General features: G+C 35.3%; 1 protein-coding gene across 6 annotated transcripts in view; it reads right to left on the bottom strand.

Annotated features, from left to right (window-relative positions):
- The window catches only part of LOC150096464 (kazrin-like), a 686,592-nt gene that overhangs the window by 473,863 nt on the left and 193,743 nt on the right, over window positions 1–18,986 (bottom strand). For all 6 annotated transcript variants that reach the window (XM_090408269.1, XM_090408271.1, XM_090408270.1 and 3 more), the window contains one exon: window positions 4,379–4,586. In XM_090408269.1, coding sequence (XP_090264395.1) covers window positions 4,379–4,586 — 208 coding nt within the window. The remainder of the gene's footprint in view (window positions 1–4,378; window positions 4,587–18,986) is intronic.

Genomic DNA, 18,986 nt, shown 5'->3' with positions numbered 1-18,986 from the left:
GATTTGTGGGTTGGAAAAATTGGTTAATAGGCAGAAAAGGGGAGATATGATTGAGACATTCAAATTGCTGAAGGCTTTCTATAGGATTAATTCAGAGGATATTTTTGAGAACAGGACTGGTGGTGGGAGGACTAGGGGACATCCATGGAAGATGGGCAAGAGTGTGGTTATTAAGGGTTTTAGAGCTAGATTTTTTACTTTTAGAGTGGTGAATGAGTGGAATAAGCTGTCAGAGTCTGTTGTTCGTCCTATGACAGTGAATGAGTTCAAGGCAAAGTATGATAGATACTTTGTGAATGTCGAATAGTTGTGATGGACATGATGTTTAGGGCCTCCCTCGATGAATCTAAGGACTCCTTGGAATCACCCGTAATAATAATAAGTTGGAGAATATTGGTTTGGGTCATAAACAGAATAAGATAAGAGTATAAGAAGATGGCTGACTAACAGATATCAAAAAGTGGTGTATAAGAGATGTGAATCTGCTATATTTAAGGTTACCTGTGGTGCATCTCAAGGTCACTCATTGGTCCACTGTTATTCAATATCGGAAAGGATTCAACACAGCCATTTACTAATAGCAAAAGATAAGTAGAATAATCAGAAATGCAACTGGCATTCAGTACTTGTAGAGTAATTTGAATAGGCTGGAACTGCTGGCATGTGAAAATGGATCTAAGTTCAAAGTTAATAAATGTAAACTTATGCACTTTGGTATGACAAGATATCCAAGCATTCTCCACTATATATGTGATGCATATATAGTGGAGAATGCAAAACAGCGTTAAAGATGATACTAGAATTGTGGAATACAGATTATGAGAAGAGATTCAGAATATGTGAACTGCAGATATGTAAAACTGGAGAAAGAAGAGCAATGTGATAGAATCCTGACCTACAAACATCTAAAAGGATCATATCAGTGCACAGGAAACATGCAAAACCCTTGTGGTCAAAGCCAAACCTCACAGAACCTTTCATATCGACTTCACCAACATCTGTGGTCTCAACTCAGACCTTAATATTGTCCACTATCATCTGCAGTCCACCAAACCCCACCTACTCTTTTTAAAAGAAACTCAAATATCACCTTCCCAGCGCTATTCATCTCAACCTTCCTATCTATACACTATTTAACTCCTTTGGCCCAAGTCTGCGCATATATCTGCTTTGACATACCCTGCCAGAGAGCACCTAACCTAGAATTGCACAACTTTGACATTCTTTGGTTGAAAATATCCCTTCCTCGCTCATCAAATTCATCTGCTGTCTCTATCGCTCTCCTAATACGACCAACCACTCTGAGTTCTTTAATTTCCTCTCCTTAAAGTTGACTTTCTCCAGTCCCACTCTCCTAACATTAAAATCATCCTCCTATGTGATTTTAATGTACATAACACCAACTGGCTTTCTTCTTACAGATCCTGCAAGCAGAGATGCTGAAACATTTGCCATCACTAATAATCTTACACAAATTGTTTGCAAGTCAACCATAATACCAGATAACCTGAATCTCTCCCCAAACACCCTAGATCTCTTCCTTACCAATGACCTTTCCATATATACAGTCAATGTAGTGAGTCTCCCTGGGTAATTCTGACCACAACCTCCCCCATGCAACAATGCTTACACAAGTCACACTCACACAAGAGTAGTTTGTCATTATAACAGTGCCAAATGGGACAGCCTCCAAGACTACTAAGCTTCATTTCCATGGTTGGACTATTGTTTCCAGTCTTCCAATCCAAACATATGCAGCGAACGTATCACCAAAGTAATCCTTGCTGGCATGAAAACATATATTCCCCACACCTCTCTGAACTGCCATCCCTATTTAAACCTGGTTCTCCAAAAGATGTGCCAAGGCTGTACAAATGAAAAATCAGGTATACCACAATTGGCTCAAATCAAGAACTCTGTCCACTTTCAGTGTCTATACTGAAGCCCGAAACAGATGCAAGAAAATTATCAATGATTCCAAAACAAAATTTGAAAAGGCAAAAAAAAGGAATCTTGCAGCCTGTCCAAGAGGCAGCCGTGCCTTTTGGTCTCTTGGCAAAGCAACTGGTTGCAAATTTTGTCCTACACAATTCCCACCCCTAACATACCCAGATGGCTCAATTGCAACATCACCCACAGAAAAAGCTAATCTCCTGGCTTCACACTTTGCCTCCAATGCATGCATAACTGACAATAGCAAATGCCCCCAAGTCATTCCAACTGCCCAACATACAATGTCCCCTGTATCCTTTTGCTAGAAAGAAATCATAAACCTGTTGTCTAAATTAGACACAAAAAAAAGCTCCTGGCCCTGATGGCATTCCTCCAATTGTCCTGAAGAATTATACACCAGAAATGACTCCTATCCTATGTCACCTGTATATACTCTCTTACTCCACTAGTATCTATCCCACAGCTTGGAAACTGGCTTATATTCAACCCATTCCTAAAAAAGGTGACAAATCGCTGCCATCTAACTACTGCTCTATCTCACTCACCTCAGTCCTATCTAAAGTGATGGAGAAAACCATCAACTCTCAACTTCTAATCTACCTTGAAGGCCCAGCTATTAAGCGAACCACCAATATGGATTCCGTCGATGCCTATCAACAGGTGACCTGCTCTCGTATATATCACCCATCTCTGGACATATGTCATGGAGAAGTCGCACTCGATATCTCTAAAGCTTTTGACCAGGTCTGGCACAAAGGCTTAATAAGCAAACTTCCATCATTTGGACTGTCTCAGGACTTCTGCAGATGGATTGTCAGTTTCTGTCTGGACACACCATGTGTGATGGTAGATGGCTCCCTATCCTCTCACCATCCAACTAATGCTGGGGTCCCACAAGGTTCAGTTTTCACACGATCCTCTTCCTTCTGTGTGACCTGCAACCCAAAATACAGTTTTACAGATGACAGCATGTTGCACTCCTCCCTTTCATTTGATAAACCTTACCCTATACAACTCACTTCAATCCACAGAATATCAACCACAACTTTCCTTAATTCGGACCTCCAAACCATCCTACAATGGGGCTCAGATAACCTCGTCAACTTCAACGCTAGTAAAACCATTTCCCCCCGGTATTATTTTTGATGACACTCAAATTCCCAAACAAGATGAGATTTCTCGGGCCTGATGTCAAGGTAATTCTCAGAATTACCTTGACATCAGGCCTCTCCTGGCATAAACACATCACAACCATTGCATTCTCAGCTCCCAAAAAAAACTAGGATTTCTCTTTCGCTCAAGACATTACTTCACCTCTAAACAGCTATTAACCTTATACAAATCACAAATCAGTCCAGCTATCGAATACTGTTCTGACATTTGGAGAGAAGCTCCTAAAAGCTCCTTCAAAATGCATGCTTGACTCAATACAGAGGGGAGCAATTAGACTGATAAATGATTCATCTCTCACCAACTCAATACCCCCCTCCCACACACACTTTCACATGGACGTTTAGTCTCTGCAATTTGTATATTCTATAAATATTTCCATGGAAAATGTTCATCAGAAACAGCATCAATAATTCCCCCAATCTGTACTAAGCCCATTGGAACATGTACAGCTGCTGCCCAACATCCTTTCACAGTACCCCTTGAAACCCACAGAACAAGTTTCTTTTTCTCCTCCTTCATCTCTGCTACTGCTATACTGTGGAACAGTCTTCCCCCTGATGTATTTCCCAAGAAATACAATATACAAGCTTTTAAACTGAATGTCAAAAAGTTTCTCCTTTCCCAACCCACTACCCATACTAAAGTACTATAGGTTGACCAGTCAACCTCTCGTATATGGGCCCAACATAAAAAAAAATAATAATAAAAATCAGTACTGTTGGATGGAATTTTTTATTTTATACAGAGTGGAGAGTGGATGAGAGAGAGGGCATCCATGAAAGCTGAAAATGAATGTGGTCAAGAAAGGAATAAGAACTAGATTTTTTCTTAAAAATTGATAAGCATTTGGAATGGCTTGGCTTTTGGAGAGAGTCGAATGAATTCAGAAAAAAGTATGACAGCTGGTCGTGCTGACTTCCTGGAGGTCCAGAGAACTCCAGGAAGTCAGAGTAATAATATGTTGATATGAATGAAAACTACAACTAAAGTTGATAAAAGTGAAATAATATCCTTTTTTTTTTTAAACAGGAAAAGGACTCTTCAAAAAATGGCTCTTTTTAAAGTGCATTTCTTTAAAAAAAAGGTTAGCATAATCATTAAAAAAAAACAATTACTGCTGCATTTATAAGTGCTAAATAGAAATCATTAGCATTATAACATGAAGTTAGATTCTAAAAATAAATAAATAACTACACAGAACAGGAAATCTATTAAAATTATACAAATGAATTTGAATAACTACTTAACTTACCATGCAGGTCAACTGGATTACCATCTACAGTAATAGTAGGTGTTCCACAATAAGATGATGATGTCCGATCTGATCCTGGAGTGGGTGTTGGAGCATTACTACTGTCCATTTCTTGTGTATTAACAGAGGCAATGCTTGGACTACAATATCCATTTGTTTTACATGATTGACTATCAGTGGCAAATACATAAGTCAGCTTTTCTCGTATCTGATGGAGAGAAAGGATATAGGATACAAATATTAGCAAAAAAAATAAAAATAATAAATAGTACATTAAATTTTAATAACATTACTAAAACCTCTAACAAAATATTTCAATTTGTTTCATTGAAAAACACTACTTCCTATATTTCCTAATAAAAGGATTAATGTCTACTTTAATAGTGCTCATTATCTTCTCTAAATGTCAAATCTTTATCTCAGCATCAATATTCTAAGTTATCAATATCATGCATCATTTCTTTCTCGTGACCAGGAAATCATATAAGATTGCAAATCTCACGTAGCAATATAGTGAGTTACTTCAATTGGCAATTATTTTCAGTTACAAGAAAAAAATTTTAAACAAACGTGAGTCTCTCTATGGGCTTAAGTATTATTAGCCAGCTGTGAACTTTTTTTCTTCCCTCTTCAGCTCAAATATTTGGAATCTACATTATCCCCCCCTAACTTCCATGAAGTATCATCTAAAACAGATAGCACATGGATAACAGCCTTTGTATAGGAAACACTGATGTCATAAATATATTATTGCTAGAATTTAATGAGCACAAAAATTTTTAATTGTGATTAAAACTAGTCAACAATCAATAACCAAAATTTATCACACTTTGAATCTTACCACTCATTCAATAAAGAAATCATATCTCAAGCCTGAAATGAATATACATATTTACGTGATCCCACCCAAGAGAGGTTGTAAACCTTCCTGTTCCAGATGCTGACAATGGATCTTTTTCAAGCCAGTTCACACTTCATATATACACTTGTGCAATGGTCTCACACAAAACAAGTAAATTCATCTCTCCCTGAAAGAAATAATTACAGATACTCATGCCTACAGCAGGACTCAAATCGGCAGCTTACTCTTTGGAGATAGGATGCACTATAACCTCAAAGTCACAATGCAAATATATTTTAATCTAATCTTTAAAGTGTCTGTTGAAGAAACCTGAGGTGTTGGAACATAGGAGTCAATTATCTGCTGGATTTGATTAGGGTTGTAACCATTAAATTTCATTAACATTTTGATAGTGAGAAGTTCATGATGTAAGCTTGAGGGAGAGGAGCCCACATTATGTGCTCTATTAATTAAATACTTGATAACACCAATTTTTTGAGAGGTGTGATGAGCAGACTTTTGATGAATGTATCTGCCAGTAAAGGTAAGTTTTCAATAAACACTGATTGATAAATTACCGGAGGATGTGCACGTAAGAAAGACGCCCAAGAATGGTAAATTACCAGCATTTTCTTTTTCCATGGTGAATTGAATGTGTGGGTGAAGGCTATTGATCTGTTGTAGGAGAGTGTCAAGTTCATTTTCAGAATGAGGCCAAACAGCAAAGAAATCATCAACATAACGAAACCAATGAGAGGGTTGGGGATGAATGGATGAGAACAAGGTATATTCCAGATGATTCAAAAAATAGTTTACCAAAGGTGGAAACAGAGGGCTAGCCATGAAAGTGCCTTCAACTTGTTTGTAGATCTTGTATTTCCAGCTGAAATATCCTGATTCTATAATAAATTCAAAAATCTTTGCAATATCAGGAGGGTAATCATCATATAGTAAATTAACAGTGTCAGATAATAGATTGGTAAAGAGGGAAACAATGTCAAAGCTGACTAACAAAACTGAATCTTGTATTTGAATATCCTTGATTTTCTCAAGAAAATGTGTGGAATTCTTGATGAATGATCTGGATTGTCCAGTATGGGCAGTTAATAAATGTGACAGAAATTGAGCAATTCTATAAGTGGGAGAGTCAACACAATTCACGATGGATCTTACTGGTTTTGGGTGGGGGGCATATAAATGAGTTCTTCCAAAATTAGTGCGCAACTTGTCCAAAGTATTTTGATCCCAACTAACAACTTCGTCAAGTAGCTTATTTAATTGTTTAATTTGTGTTTTTGTAGGGTTATAACTAATTTCTTGATAGGTGGGAGTATCCTCTAAAAGGCAGTCTATCTTTCTCTCATAGTCAGCCTTATCCATTACCACTACAGCTTTTCCCTTATCTGGTTTTGAAATATATTGCTCTTTTGTTCTAATGAAAACAGCATAAGGGTTTCAGCATTAGATAAATTACATGCAGGTAATTTGCTTTTAAAAAGTAAAGCAGCAACTTCAAAACATAGTTTACTATGCATCTTCACTGGAAAGTCCTGACAGATTGTGTTCGATGTTATGCAAAAAATCAAGATATCAGATGCAATTAGGTACCATAGAAAAATAATGGCCTTTAGCCAATACACTAATTTCAGCATCAGACAACAGGCATCCAGAAATATTCACAATCCATTTATTAGAAGGAGTGTTGTCAGAAGTAATAGTTTGCTTACGGTATAATGATTCATAGTTTTGCATCAGTCTGCAGGAACGTCTTTCATAAGAACAGGCTAAAGATTGTTCAGAAACATGTAAAACGATATCCAGTATTTCGTCATCCAGGGTAGCTGATATCCTTCTTTCAAGATCTAAAAGAGACTGAATATTAGATGCTAAATCTTTTTTATTTGCTCAAAGCTGGTTCCGTATCATGGAAAAACTTGGCAAATATAAATTGCATAAGCTCCAGGCAACCAAATAGTTTCTCTAAATTCAGCAAACATAGGAATAACTTTCGTATCGCAGCATTTTGTGAGAAAGACAATACAAGTGTGAAGCTTACGAAGCTTAAGTTAGGAAAATTATTGGTTTTACAAGATAAGTTTCGCACTCAGATTGCCTTTCTCAAAAAATGTCACAATACAAAAGTTATTCCTACAGTTACTAGATTTAGAGAAACTATTCAGTCGCCTGGAGCGCACGCATCTTTTTTACATTTTTGTTATGTTGATGTCTTTGCTATATAGCCTCATTCTGAACATGAACTTTTCTACAACAGATCAATAGCCTTCACTCACACATTCAATTCACCATGGAAAAAGAAAAGGCTGGTAGTTTACCATTCTTGGACATCCTTCTTATGCGAAAATCCTCCGGTAATTTATCAACTAGTGTTTATCGAAAACCTACCTTTACTGGCAGATACATTCATCAAAAGTCTGCTCATCACACCTCTCAAAAAATTGGTGTTATCAAGTCTTTAATTAATAGAGCACATAATGTGGGCTCCTCTCCCTCAAGCTTGACTCCTGTGTTCCAACAAAGAACACAGGAGTCAATCAGGATTCTTCAATCCCTTATATTTCTGGCATCTCTGAACTGAATGAATAGTAGAATTTTGAAGAAGTATCATTTCATACCCACGTATTTTCCTATCAACAAAATTTCTCATTTTTTTGTCATCTACAAAAGACAAACTGTCACCTCTATCATTAGTTGGCGTTATGTAAATGTAATGTAACATGCTTTGGGCAGACAGGCCATTCTGTGGAAAAAAGAATGAAGAACATCAATATTATATCGAATGCATGAAACCTGAAAAGTCTAGTCTGGCACAACAGAGTATTGACACTAATCACAGTATCCAGTGGGATGAAGCTTGTCTTCTCCATAGAAGCAGATTTAAGTATGAACACCTTTTCAATAGTATGCAATGGTATGGCAAACTGGCACCTTTTTAAACAATGACATGTGGCATACAGATATGGTACATTTTTTTATTATTATAACATGACACCTCCAGGGACTCCAAAAGACTCACCGAGGGAGGGCACCTACTTTACAGCATTCCATCTCCACCACTCAATCCACCAACTACAGCAAACCATGTCATCTACACAAATGCCATCTACTGCCCACAACCATCACTAGTATTTTCACAGGCAATCATAAACATTCATGCCCACGGCAGGATTCCAACCTGCAGCCTTTGATTGGAGAGCGAACACACTGACCACTCAGCCAACCAGGCTGGCAGTATTTAGATATTTGTAATAATCAGTCTTTTTTTTCTTTTTTACCTATACAAGTAAGCATAGTTATTTAATGAAATTTACATTTTTCTCTACGTGCGCTGTTAAGATATTTGTAGTGTAGAATTTTTGTTAACGTTATCATATACATTTTATTTATTTATTTATACTGTATACTTATACAATAAATATCATCATGCTTATCAAGAATTTAGGCTTAGAGTAGCCTGTTCCGGCATTTGAAGTAGTCATTGAATCTCTTAAGAGGACGTCCTGGTTTTCTTTTTTTGGTAATCTTTTTGTTTTCATTCCTTTAATGTGTTCCATCCATTTATGTTTATATTTTTTAATTTTTTCTATTACTCATTCCTGGATTAATTTTTTCATAATTTCTTCATTTCTTTTGTGATCAAATAGAGTATACTTTGCAGTTTATCTCATAAACTTCATTTCAGCTGTTATTAATCTTTGTTTGTCTTTTTCCTTCAATGTCCAGATTTCACTTCCATACAATAGGACTAGTAGGGCTAACATATTGTATACTTTTAGTCTGGTATGTTTTGAAACTAGGTCAGGTTTAAATATAAAGTTAATTATACCTGTTATTTTTAAACATTTCACAATTTTTAGATTTGTCTTTTTCATTTTCTTATGTAATCATACATCCCGGGAAGTTAAATGAATTCACCTGTTCTAAAATCTTGTTATCTATTAGTATTTTAGTTCTTACTAAATCTTGTCCTTTGAAGGTTTTGATTTTTCTGTTGATATCATTCCATAATCATTGGAATCCTTGGAAGTGAAAATAACTTGTAGAAAGATATTAAAATATCTTTCTATAAGTTATTTTCAGAATTTGTAATTATTATTTGGTCATCCACAAAAAGGAGAATGTTTAAGTTCACAGTAGGAGAAAGCTTAATACCTTGATGGAAATTTTTATTCCATTTTATTATTATTTCATTTGGATAAATATTAAAAAGAGTTACTTAAAGGACATCCCTGTTGAACTCCTTGGTTTATCTCTCTAGTAAATGCTAGTTCAAAATTTAATCTTATTTGTATTTGATTATTTTCATATATATATACTTATGACAGCATTTAGAATATTATTTGGTATTTGTCTTTCTTTTAATATGTTAAATAAAATGCTTCTTTTAACTTTAATAAATTTAGTTTAATCCTTTATCCAAGTGTAAGCAAACAAAGTTTGCGCCTGAAGTATCTTCAGGACTGAGGCAACTTGTGGTAAAGGTGGACCAAGCTCTCATCACTCCTTGTCTCAGTATCTCCCATAATGCAAAGCACATCTCCTTGAGAACTTGCATCTCCTAGAAATTCTTCTAATTTCAATTTAGTGTTTAATTTTCTTCAGTATCTGTAATTAAATGTTTCAAAATCTTATATACATTGGATCTTATTTTATATAAAACATGTTCTAAATTAGAAACAAATTTGTTCTATGATTTTCTACGTCTTTTTCTAACTTCTTTTTTAGCTATGGCTCTTATTATTTTATATTCTATTTCATCTTCTAATCCTCTACTGCAGGGGTTCCCAACCCTATGCCCGCGGGCACCATGGCACCCGTTGACCAATTTATGTGTGCCCGCTGCTGTTCAACCGTGTGCCGTATAGTTTGAAATAATCACGCATTAATTCACGGCATGCTATATGACGCATGTGTTAATGACACATGACGAGTATTAATCGCATACAATGTAAAGTAGACGTGCATTCGAAGTTGTTCATTCCAGTTTAAGAACTGGAATATCATCATATTCTCCTAATTATGAAGCACTGGCCAATGAAATGCAATGCCAAAGATCACACTAACTTACATATATATATTTAAATTTTTATATAATGTAAACTTTTAAGTAATAAAATATTTGATTATAATGTAAACTTTGTATGTATTCATTTAACAAAAGAATTCAAAAAATTTGCTTGAAAAAATAGATGGTGCCCGTTGCCCTATCGGTATTTTTGAATGTGCTCTAGGAAACAAAAAGGTTGGAAACCCCTGCTCTACTGCTTAACCATTTATGATATGCTTCTTTTTTCATTTTGATTATTTCTTTGATTGTATCGTCAGTTTTCTCTTTTCACTGAACTTTTTGGTCTTTCCTAAGCTTTCATTTGCTGCTGTATTTAGTGCCATTTTTATATTAAGCCATTCTATTTCTTCATTTCGTCTTATTTAATCTAAATATTGGTTAACTCTTTGTTCATATAATCATTGTATATTTGTGTCATTTAATAATTAGTTTTATAAACAAATGTTTTAAATTATCTTTCTGTTCTAGTTATTTATTAGCCATTTAGAATTTTCATTTATGATAAAGTAATCTAATATTGATTTTCATCTTCTGGCTGCCCAAGTATATTTATGAATGTCTTTATGTTTATAGAAAGAATTCATTATTTTAAAATTATTATGAACTACAAAATCAATTAATTTTTTACCATTCCTGTTTAAAGTATGTTCTCCATATATTCCTATATTATTATTAATTTTCATGTTTCCAATTCTTGCATTTAAGTCTCCTGTTAATATTACTAATAATGTGCTAATAAATATGCTAATATTTATTATTACTAATAAATATGCTAATATTTATTATTACTAATAAATATGCTAATAAAAATAATCATTTTTATTTATTTTATTATATATATTTCGTAACTGATTACAGAATTCAATATTTTCATCTTCTCTTCCTTCTTCTGGTGCATATAAACCACTTATTGTTAAATAACCTCTATTTTTATTCTAGCTTCTATTATTCGTTCATTCCATAACTTCTAATATTTTAACTGTATATAATAAATATATATAGTGGTATCTCGCTAATCTGAACCTCTTTAGCCTGACCTCTCCAGTAATCCGAACTGCAGTTTGAAAGAAAAAAAGTTATATTTATTAAGTATTATTATTTTGCCTCCAAACTGTACTCTATTGTTGCAACCAATGGATCAGAACATAATATAATTCATTAAATTAAAAGATCATAAAGACCTGCTATTAAATGTAATTTCCCAAAATTATGACATTACCACATCAATAAAAAAAAATAAACTTGAAGGATGGAGCATTCTCAGTTGCTGCTGCTTGGGAAGCCGTCGAACCTGAAGAAATTCGAGCATCATGGAAAAAACTGTGGCCTTCTAGAATTTACCAAGATAATTATGGTGATACACAAAAATGAGGACATTCAAAACGTGCATAATTTGGTTAAAAATATAAATCCAGAAGTTGAAATTTCACAAACAGATGTTACGGAATGGATTACAGGTAGAATCAAATTAGATGCTGAAATTATAAATATGACGCTACAGAATGAATTAGAAGACGATAAAGAAAAGAAATCGAAGAAAAAAAAGTAAAACATGAAGAGGCAGTTGACAGTTATAATGTTAGAAAGGGCCATTCCACAAAATTTTATTGCTAATGCAGCTCTGAGAAGAAGCATTCGAAAAACGTTTAGCTTCCAAGAAGCAAATCTTTGTAAAAAAATCAGTGACTTTTTTTACAAAGAAATAAAAAAAAAAACTTTTTTGTATTATTTTGTGAAACTTTTTTTGTGTTGTGTACAAGAAAGTGATATTTTTTATGCAAATTAAGTTATGTACTGAACTATGCAATTTTATTAAATCAGAATCCTCAACAATCCAGGTACATACAAACTAAATTTTTTACTCAAATAAACTTGTGTACTGTATTATTTTTTAAGTTTTACATTACAGTACAGTAGCTTCTTTGCTAACAGTTACTTCATTTATTTACAGAATTAAATTGATGTACCATTAGAATCTGATTATTTTTGTCTGGGAAAATTCGCTAATCCGAACTTTTCGCTATTCCAAATGAGCACAGTTTTTATCAGTTTGGATTAGCGAGATACTACTGTACTTAATAAACTGAGGATTATATATCTAATTTGAAATAAATATTTTTATTTCAAAAACATTATCACACTCTAACAGAAAAATATCAATAAATAAATTTTTCATTTTCTTTAATTATTCTTGTAATTTTCAGGTTTTCCTTATAGCAAAGAATGAGTAATAGCAGCTGTGTTTTACAAAAAAAAAAAAAAAAAAAGCAATAATAGCATAAACTTAATCATGTAGTAGTTATAGTATCCTGCACATCTTCTTGAGAATACAAATCAGGTAAGTGAAGAAGAAAAAAATCTTATCTACACTTAATGAAAAACTCAACCTCAGAAGAAATAAAGATGGGCACCATCAACATAAGAAGCACCAATGGAAAAGCAGAACTAGCAAGAATTATTGATGCATCATGTGAAAATAAATAGCATTACTAAGACAAAAAAAACCAAAAAAAAAAACAGGTGAGATATTGATATTGAAGTATTAGTGATGTAAAATGGGGACATAACTGATGTTACTGAGACAAAAACAGGCGATATACTGCTAGAGTAACCATAAGATGTTATAATTGAGCAATAGTGATCACAGAAAAGAAAGGAAAGGGTAGGGTAGGGTAGATATACTGTAGTAGAGTCAACTTTTGCTAGAGCAAACACAAATATATTCACTTACTACAGGGTGGTCCGTAAGTCACGGGGGTTTAAACATTTCACAACTGTTTTATTTATCAATTCTTTTCATTCTTTTTTGTTATAATGAAACACAAAACCTGGATATCTATTAGTTATGAAAAATCATATGTAATTATCTTCCATTTTCAGCTTCACAAAGATGGACCCTTTCTATGGCATGTTCCATGACAGCTGTGTTAACGTTTCTGGCTCCAGTTCTCTAATTCCTTCACAATTGTTCTCCAACTGTTGGATTGTCTGGAGCTTGTTCACATACACCTTTTCCTTTAGGTAACCCACAGTAAGAAGGCAGGAGCCATCAGATCTGGAGAACATGATAATCAATTAATTGCAGTTCGTGAAATTTCTAATATTAAAATGGCATTTTTCAAGATTTTGCATGATTTTAGTTCCTTGTTGGGTTTGAACTTTTCTCATGATTAATTTCCCAAATGTTCCGTAAAATATCAGAAAATAAAATAAAATGAAAATATTAGTAATCAAAAAAGTTAATCACATTTAAACCCCTTTGTGACTTATGGGCCACCTGTATAATTACCAAAAAGTCTCACCCCAAGTCAAAAAGGTGCAATGCCATGATAAAAGAAATTCACTACACTATACATCTCCTAAAACAAACAAGTGAAACACTACTTATAGTAACCATAAGATGATATGGTTATGTTTTAATGTTCCTGCAGCCATTTATTAGTTTGCTACAGCAATAGTCAATTGTATTTATTCAATTTCTCCCAACTGGTTAATTTCAAGAGTGATGTTGACAACACTCAAAATTATTAAACAAAGACTTTTGTTTGTGCCTTCAGACTTAGAGAATTTCTAGTAAAGAAAAGGAATTATATGCAAAGATAGTGTACACCTTTGTTTTACCTGATTTTACATCAATCCATCCTCATGTGCCTCCTTCAATTCTAATTGCTGACTTACATTTTAAATAAAGACTATTTATTGCTTGATATAAGGTCTTGTTTACACCATGTAATTGTAACATTTTGAAAAACTTTTCTCTTGACACTTTCTCATATTCCTTTTCCAGCTTGCCTTAAAGTGGAAAGCTTATCCTGAAAGTCTATATTTGATATGAACTCAGATGTTCTTCTTGTTCTTCTCCAAATCTCTCTCTTCCAAAATTTTTCTTCATCTTTACTCAAATATATTTACATAAATTTTATCTAGAATACTCAGTATGGAAATTCTCCAGTAATTCTGATATATTTATTTTCCTTTTTACAGATGAATGGATGGATGGATGCTATGAGAGATCAGAATTCGACCATTCTTTTGCCTTCTGAACTATGCAGTGCACCACTGTAAAACATTTATACCTCCATATTTGAGCATTTTCAACTGAATATCATCTACTTAAGGCTGCCTTTACATATTTCAGAGTTTTGGTGACTTTCTCTACTTGAATTATCGCTATGCTCCTGACTACAATCTTCTTGAATAATTTCTATCACTGTTCTATTACTTCTTGTTTCATTGTTATTATTATACAGGTATCTCCAGGGAGTCAGAGTACTCATTGCGAGAGATCCATTATTCACACATCTAATCCTAACACCCTTACTAACTACTTTCTTACAAAATTTCCATGCATGACCCCTTGTTTTCGCCATTCTTGCCACGTACTGAAAAGGGTCTTCAGTGGCAATCCTATAAAATCCCTTTAATCACTTATACCTTCTATCATATCTCCACTTTTTCTCCTATCAGCTAGTGTTTTTTGGAACATGCAGACCTTCAATCTATCATAGAGAGCATTCTACAGACCTGTCACAACCTTTGTCACTCGCCTGGATCCTCTCCACCACTTCATCCTCACGAAATCCAGGCAAAAAATCTGCAAAGATAGTCCAGATGTGGACTATTAAAGCCTCATAAATGGGAACAATAACTTTTCTATCCCTACTTGTTAGTGTATTATTCAACAACCACATAACCTGATGTGCTGTTTTGCAATACACCCTCTAAACTTTAACTCCCTGTCCACCATCACAACAAAGTCCATGGCTTCAACGGTTTGCTACACTTCAGTTCTGTCAATATAATATACTGCTTGTGATCTCTATATTACCTTCATTCACTATCACTCTTCCCAGTTTTGCATCATCAATAAACAACCGAATATTTCTTGTCTAATCATTTCCTGTATCACTGATGCACAAATTAAACAAAAGAAGACCAACATGTTGGAGTCTTAATGGATTGTATACAGCACTCAGAAAAGATTAAAATGCAATCCATTAAGCCGCCAACAAGATATCCTCACAGCACTTAATCCTCTATACACGAAAAGAGGACCAAGTACTGAGCCCTGTAGTTACACCACTAGTTATGTGCCTTCTCCAGGACTCAATTCCTTCATAAACCACTCTTTGATATCTATCAATCAGTCAACTTCTAATCCAAATCACCAAATTCATATCCATCTCAATTTGCTCCGATTTATGCTACAGAGATCTATGTAGAATCCTGTCAAATATTTTTTCAAAGTCTCACAATATCACTGAGTAGCCATTTCTCTTATCCAACTCCACTGTCACTTTATCATAAAAAGTAAGCAAATTACTAAGGTAGGACATAATCCTTCACAAAAGCATGCTGTCCTTTATAGTGTGTCATATTCCTAACCACTTAATCTTGAATTCAGTTTTTCACCAATATCCCTTTATGCCAATTTCACCAATACCTTAATCACCACTCCTGAGAAGCTGATTGGCCTAAAATTTGCTACTTCTGTCTTGGAGCCTACTAGGGTTCGTGGGATTACCCGAAAAGGCGAGGTCACAGTCGGCAGCATTGCAGTGGAAGAGAAGATAAGTTTTCGCTATCTTGTATAGTTGAATATAGCATTATATTTATATATATATATGTTTATATTTACCATTTATTTATTTATACATATCTGTGATACAGTGGTCATATATATTTTTAGCGATTAGTTTACTAGTTATGTACTTGGCAGTAAGGAATGATGGCGGACGAAACTGCAATCACAAATGGCATGTTACCGAGTCCTCCGCCATTTAAGAACTCGATTATACGTAATATAATAAAGGACTTTGTGGCATGCAGTGATTGCGGCATGAATGCTTCCCGGAAGATGGATATGTAGCATGTGAGAGAAGGGGAAGTTGGTATATGCACAAAATGCAGACAGTGGAAGGAAATTAATGAATTAGATATATCGAAAACCGACCCAGTTGCTTCAGGAACGGGAAATGAATTCGGGAGACGAGCAGTGTGATAGGAGAGAATGATGAATGGGAGACGAATAGTGTGATAGGAGAGAATGATGAATGGGAGACAAATAGTGTGATAGGAGAGAATGATGAGTAAAGTATGAATGAGAAAATAAGAGTCGGGAGTGTGGAAGGCTTGAATGACTGTGAAGTTTACGGAGATGGTTTTGATTGGATACTGAATGGTGAGTAAGAGTGACTAACTTGCAGAGAGATAAATGAACTGAAAGAGGAGGTGGAATATCTTGTGAACGAGATGAGAAGTATGAAAGATGAGATTAAGAGAATGGAAGATATGTATGTAAGGCGAATCAGAGTAGGAGTGAGAGAAAGTTTTGGGAATGATAGAAGAGGAGAGAATAGAAGCAGTAGGAGAGAGGGAATGATAGAATAGGAGAATATAAAAACAGTAGAAACAGGGAATGAGAGAGAGAGGTATGGGAAATGATAGAAGAGGAGAGAATGGGAACAGTAGAAGAGAGGGAATGAGAGAGGTATGGAAATGATAGAAGAGGAGAGAATGGAAACAGTAGGAGAGAGAGAGAGAGGGAATGGTAAGAGGTGTAATGTATGGTGACTCAATGATCTGTGATGTGCAAGACAGAAAGCGTGAGGAGTGTTTTCCTGGAGGAAAAACGATAGAAAGTGTGGCTATGGCAATTAAGAGGGGTGAAAGGGTGGATGAGATGATTGCGATGGTAGGAACAAATGACATGAGAGGTAATGTAAATTGGGCAGTGAGAGATATGAGATTCTTGCTTGAGGTAGTACGAAAAAACACACAGAGAGGAAAGATAGTGTGCTTGTTGCCCAGGTATAATTGTTACGAGCTGAGCAGAAGAGCAGTAATATTGAATAACATAATAGCTAGAATGTGTAAGAGGAGAGGATTGGAATATGTGGATGCTTGGAGAGCGTTTGAGGACAGAGAGGAAGTGTATGTGAGAGACTGCTTGCATTTGAATGAGGAAGGATGTAGGCATCTGGAGAGATTGCTGTTCTGAACGAGTCAGTGTGTCAATGCAGGGAAACTAGAATGCCCAAGGTGGATGGTACCAGGGGTGGCCTCTTGTGGGAAAGGGTACTTGGGAGAAGGGGGAAAACACCAGATAGCGTTGAGCCCAGCAGAGTCTAGAGGAGATAATGCTGGGTATACAAATAGTGGCATTTTTATGCTTTATACTAATGCCAGGAGTATCCGGAATAAAGGAGAGGAATTGGTGGCATTGATAGCATCAGCCTGGCCAAAGATTATTGGGATCACTGAGATGTGGTTGACAGAAGAGGATATAATAACAGGAATAGAGTAATAGCAAGTACAGCATTTTTTGGCAGGATAGAAAGGGAAAGCATGGTGTTGGAGTATTGCTTATGATAATTGACGACTTATGTCCTCCAAGAGTAGAGGCTTTGGAAGGCAGTGACACTAATGATTTTGAAAGCATATGGTGTGAGGTAGAGATAAGCAAGATGGGATATTTTGTGGGGTGTTGCTACAAACCAAAGAGCACAGAGGGTGGGGACCAGGAAATGTTTAGACAGTTGAGCTTGGCAAATGCAAGAAGAATGATTGTTATGGGAGATTTTAACTACAGTAGTATAAATTGGGGAGAGGACGATGCATGTAGCAATAAGGGAATGGAATTTCTAGAATTCTTGAGGGACAGATGTATTAGGCAACATATAATAGAGGGAATAAGAGGTTCAAGAGTTTTGGATTTCGTCATCGCATCAGAAGAGTTGATAATAACTGAGATGACATCTCTCCCGCCAGTTGGAGAGAGTGACCATGTGGTTTTGACTTGGAAGATGAATAGACATGGAGGAGTATCAAAGAGACGGAACATATGAGAAATTATAAGGCAGGTCATTATAGTCTTAGATATCAACTTGGGGAAGTTAAATGGAAGGAGGAATTGGAAGGCCAGGATATCATTAGTGCTTGGAAAATTGTTATATTTGAAAAAAAAGGAATATTTGTTAGCAGCAATAGTAAGCTGTATTCCACAAGTGAAGAAGAGGACATAATTTGGTGTAAAGTGGATGATAAACAATATTAAACAGACGCTGAATGTGAAAAAGAGGCTATGGAAGAGATATAAGGAGAGAGGTGAATAAAAGATGCATGAAGAATATAAGACATAGGTCAGGAGAGTGACTAGTATGGTAAGGAAGGTACAACTGGAATATGAGAAGGGACTGGTCCTAAGATCCAAAGAAAATCCCACGGAATTTTTTAGCTATGTGGCCAGTAGGAAGAGAAATGATTGTGGAAGAATGGCATTGTGGGATAAAAATGGGAATAGAGTGACTGATGCAAAGGATATAGTGGAATTGTTCAATAAACACTTCATTGGTGTATTACATCCTGGAGGAGTAAATTTTAATACTAGAGGAATAGGGTGGGTTCGAGGTTTAGAGGTGGAGGAGGAGAACGTGTTCCAAATACTGAGTACTCTGGATGTCAGTAAAGCTGTGGGACTGATATTTGATATTTGAGATATGATATTTCTCCACAAGTTTTGAGAGAATGTGCTAAAAAAAACTACCTGCTCCTTTGACATGGGTTTTCAATGAAAGTCTGGCTATGGGAAAGGCACGCAGGGAATGGAAGGAAGGTAAGATAGTGCCATTGCATAAGAGCAGAAGCAGACTGGAGGTGTCTAATCATAGGCTAGTTTGTGT

This window comes from Typopeltis vanoorti, chromosome 18 (assembly GCF_054136105.1).
Source record: "Typopeltis vanoorti isolate ZY-2024b chromosome 18, IOZ_Tvanoo_1.0, whole genome shotgun sequence".
Taxonomy (NCBI): domain Eukaryota; kingdom Metazoa; phylum Arthropoda; class Arachnida; order Uropygi; family Thelyphonidae; genus Typopeltis; species Typopeltis vanoorti.
This window is presented reverse-complemented; position numbering and strand designations above follow the sequence as displayed.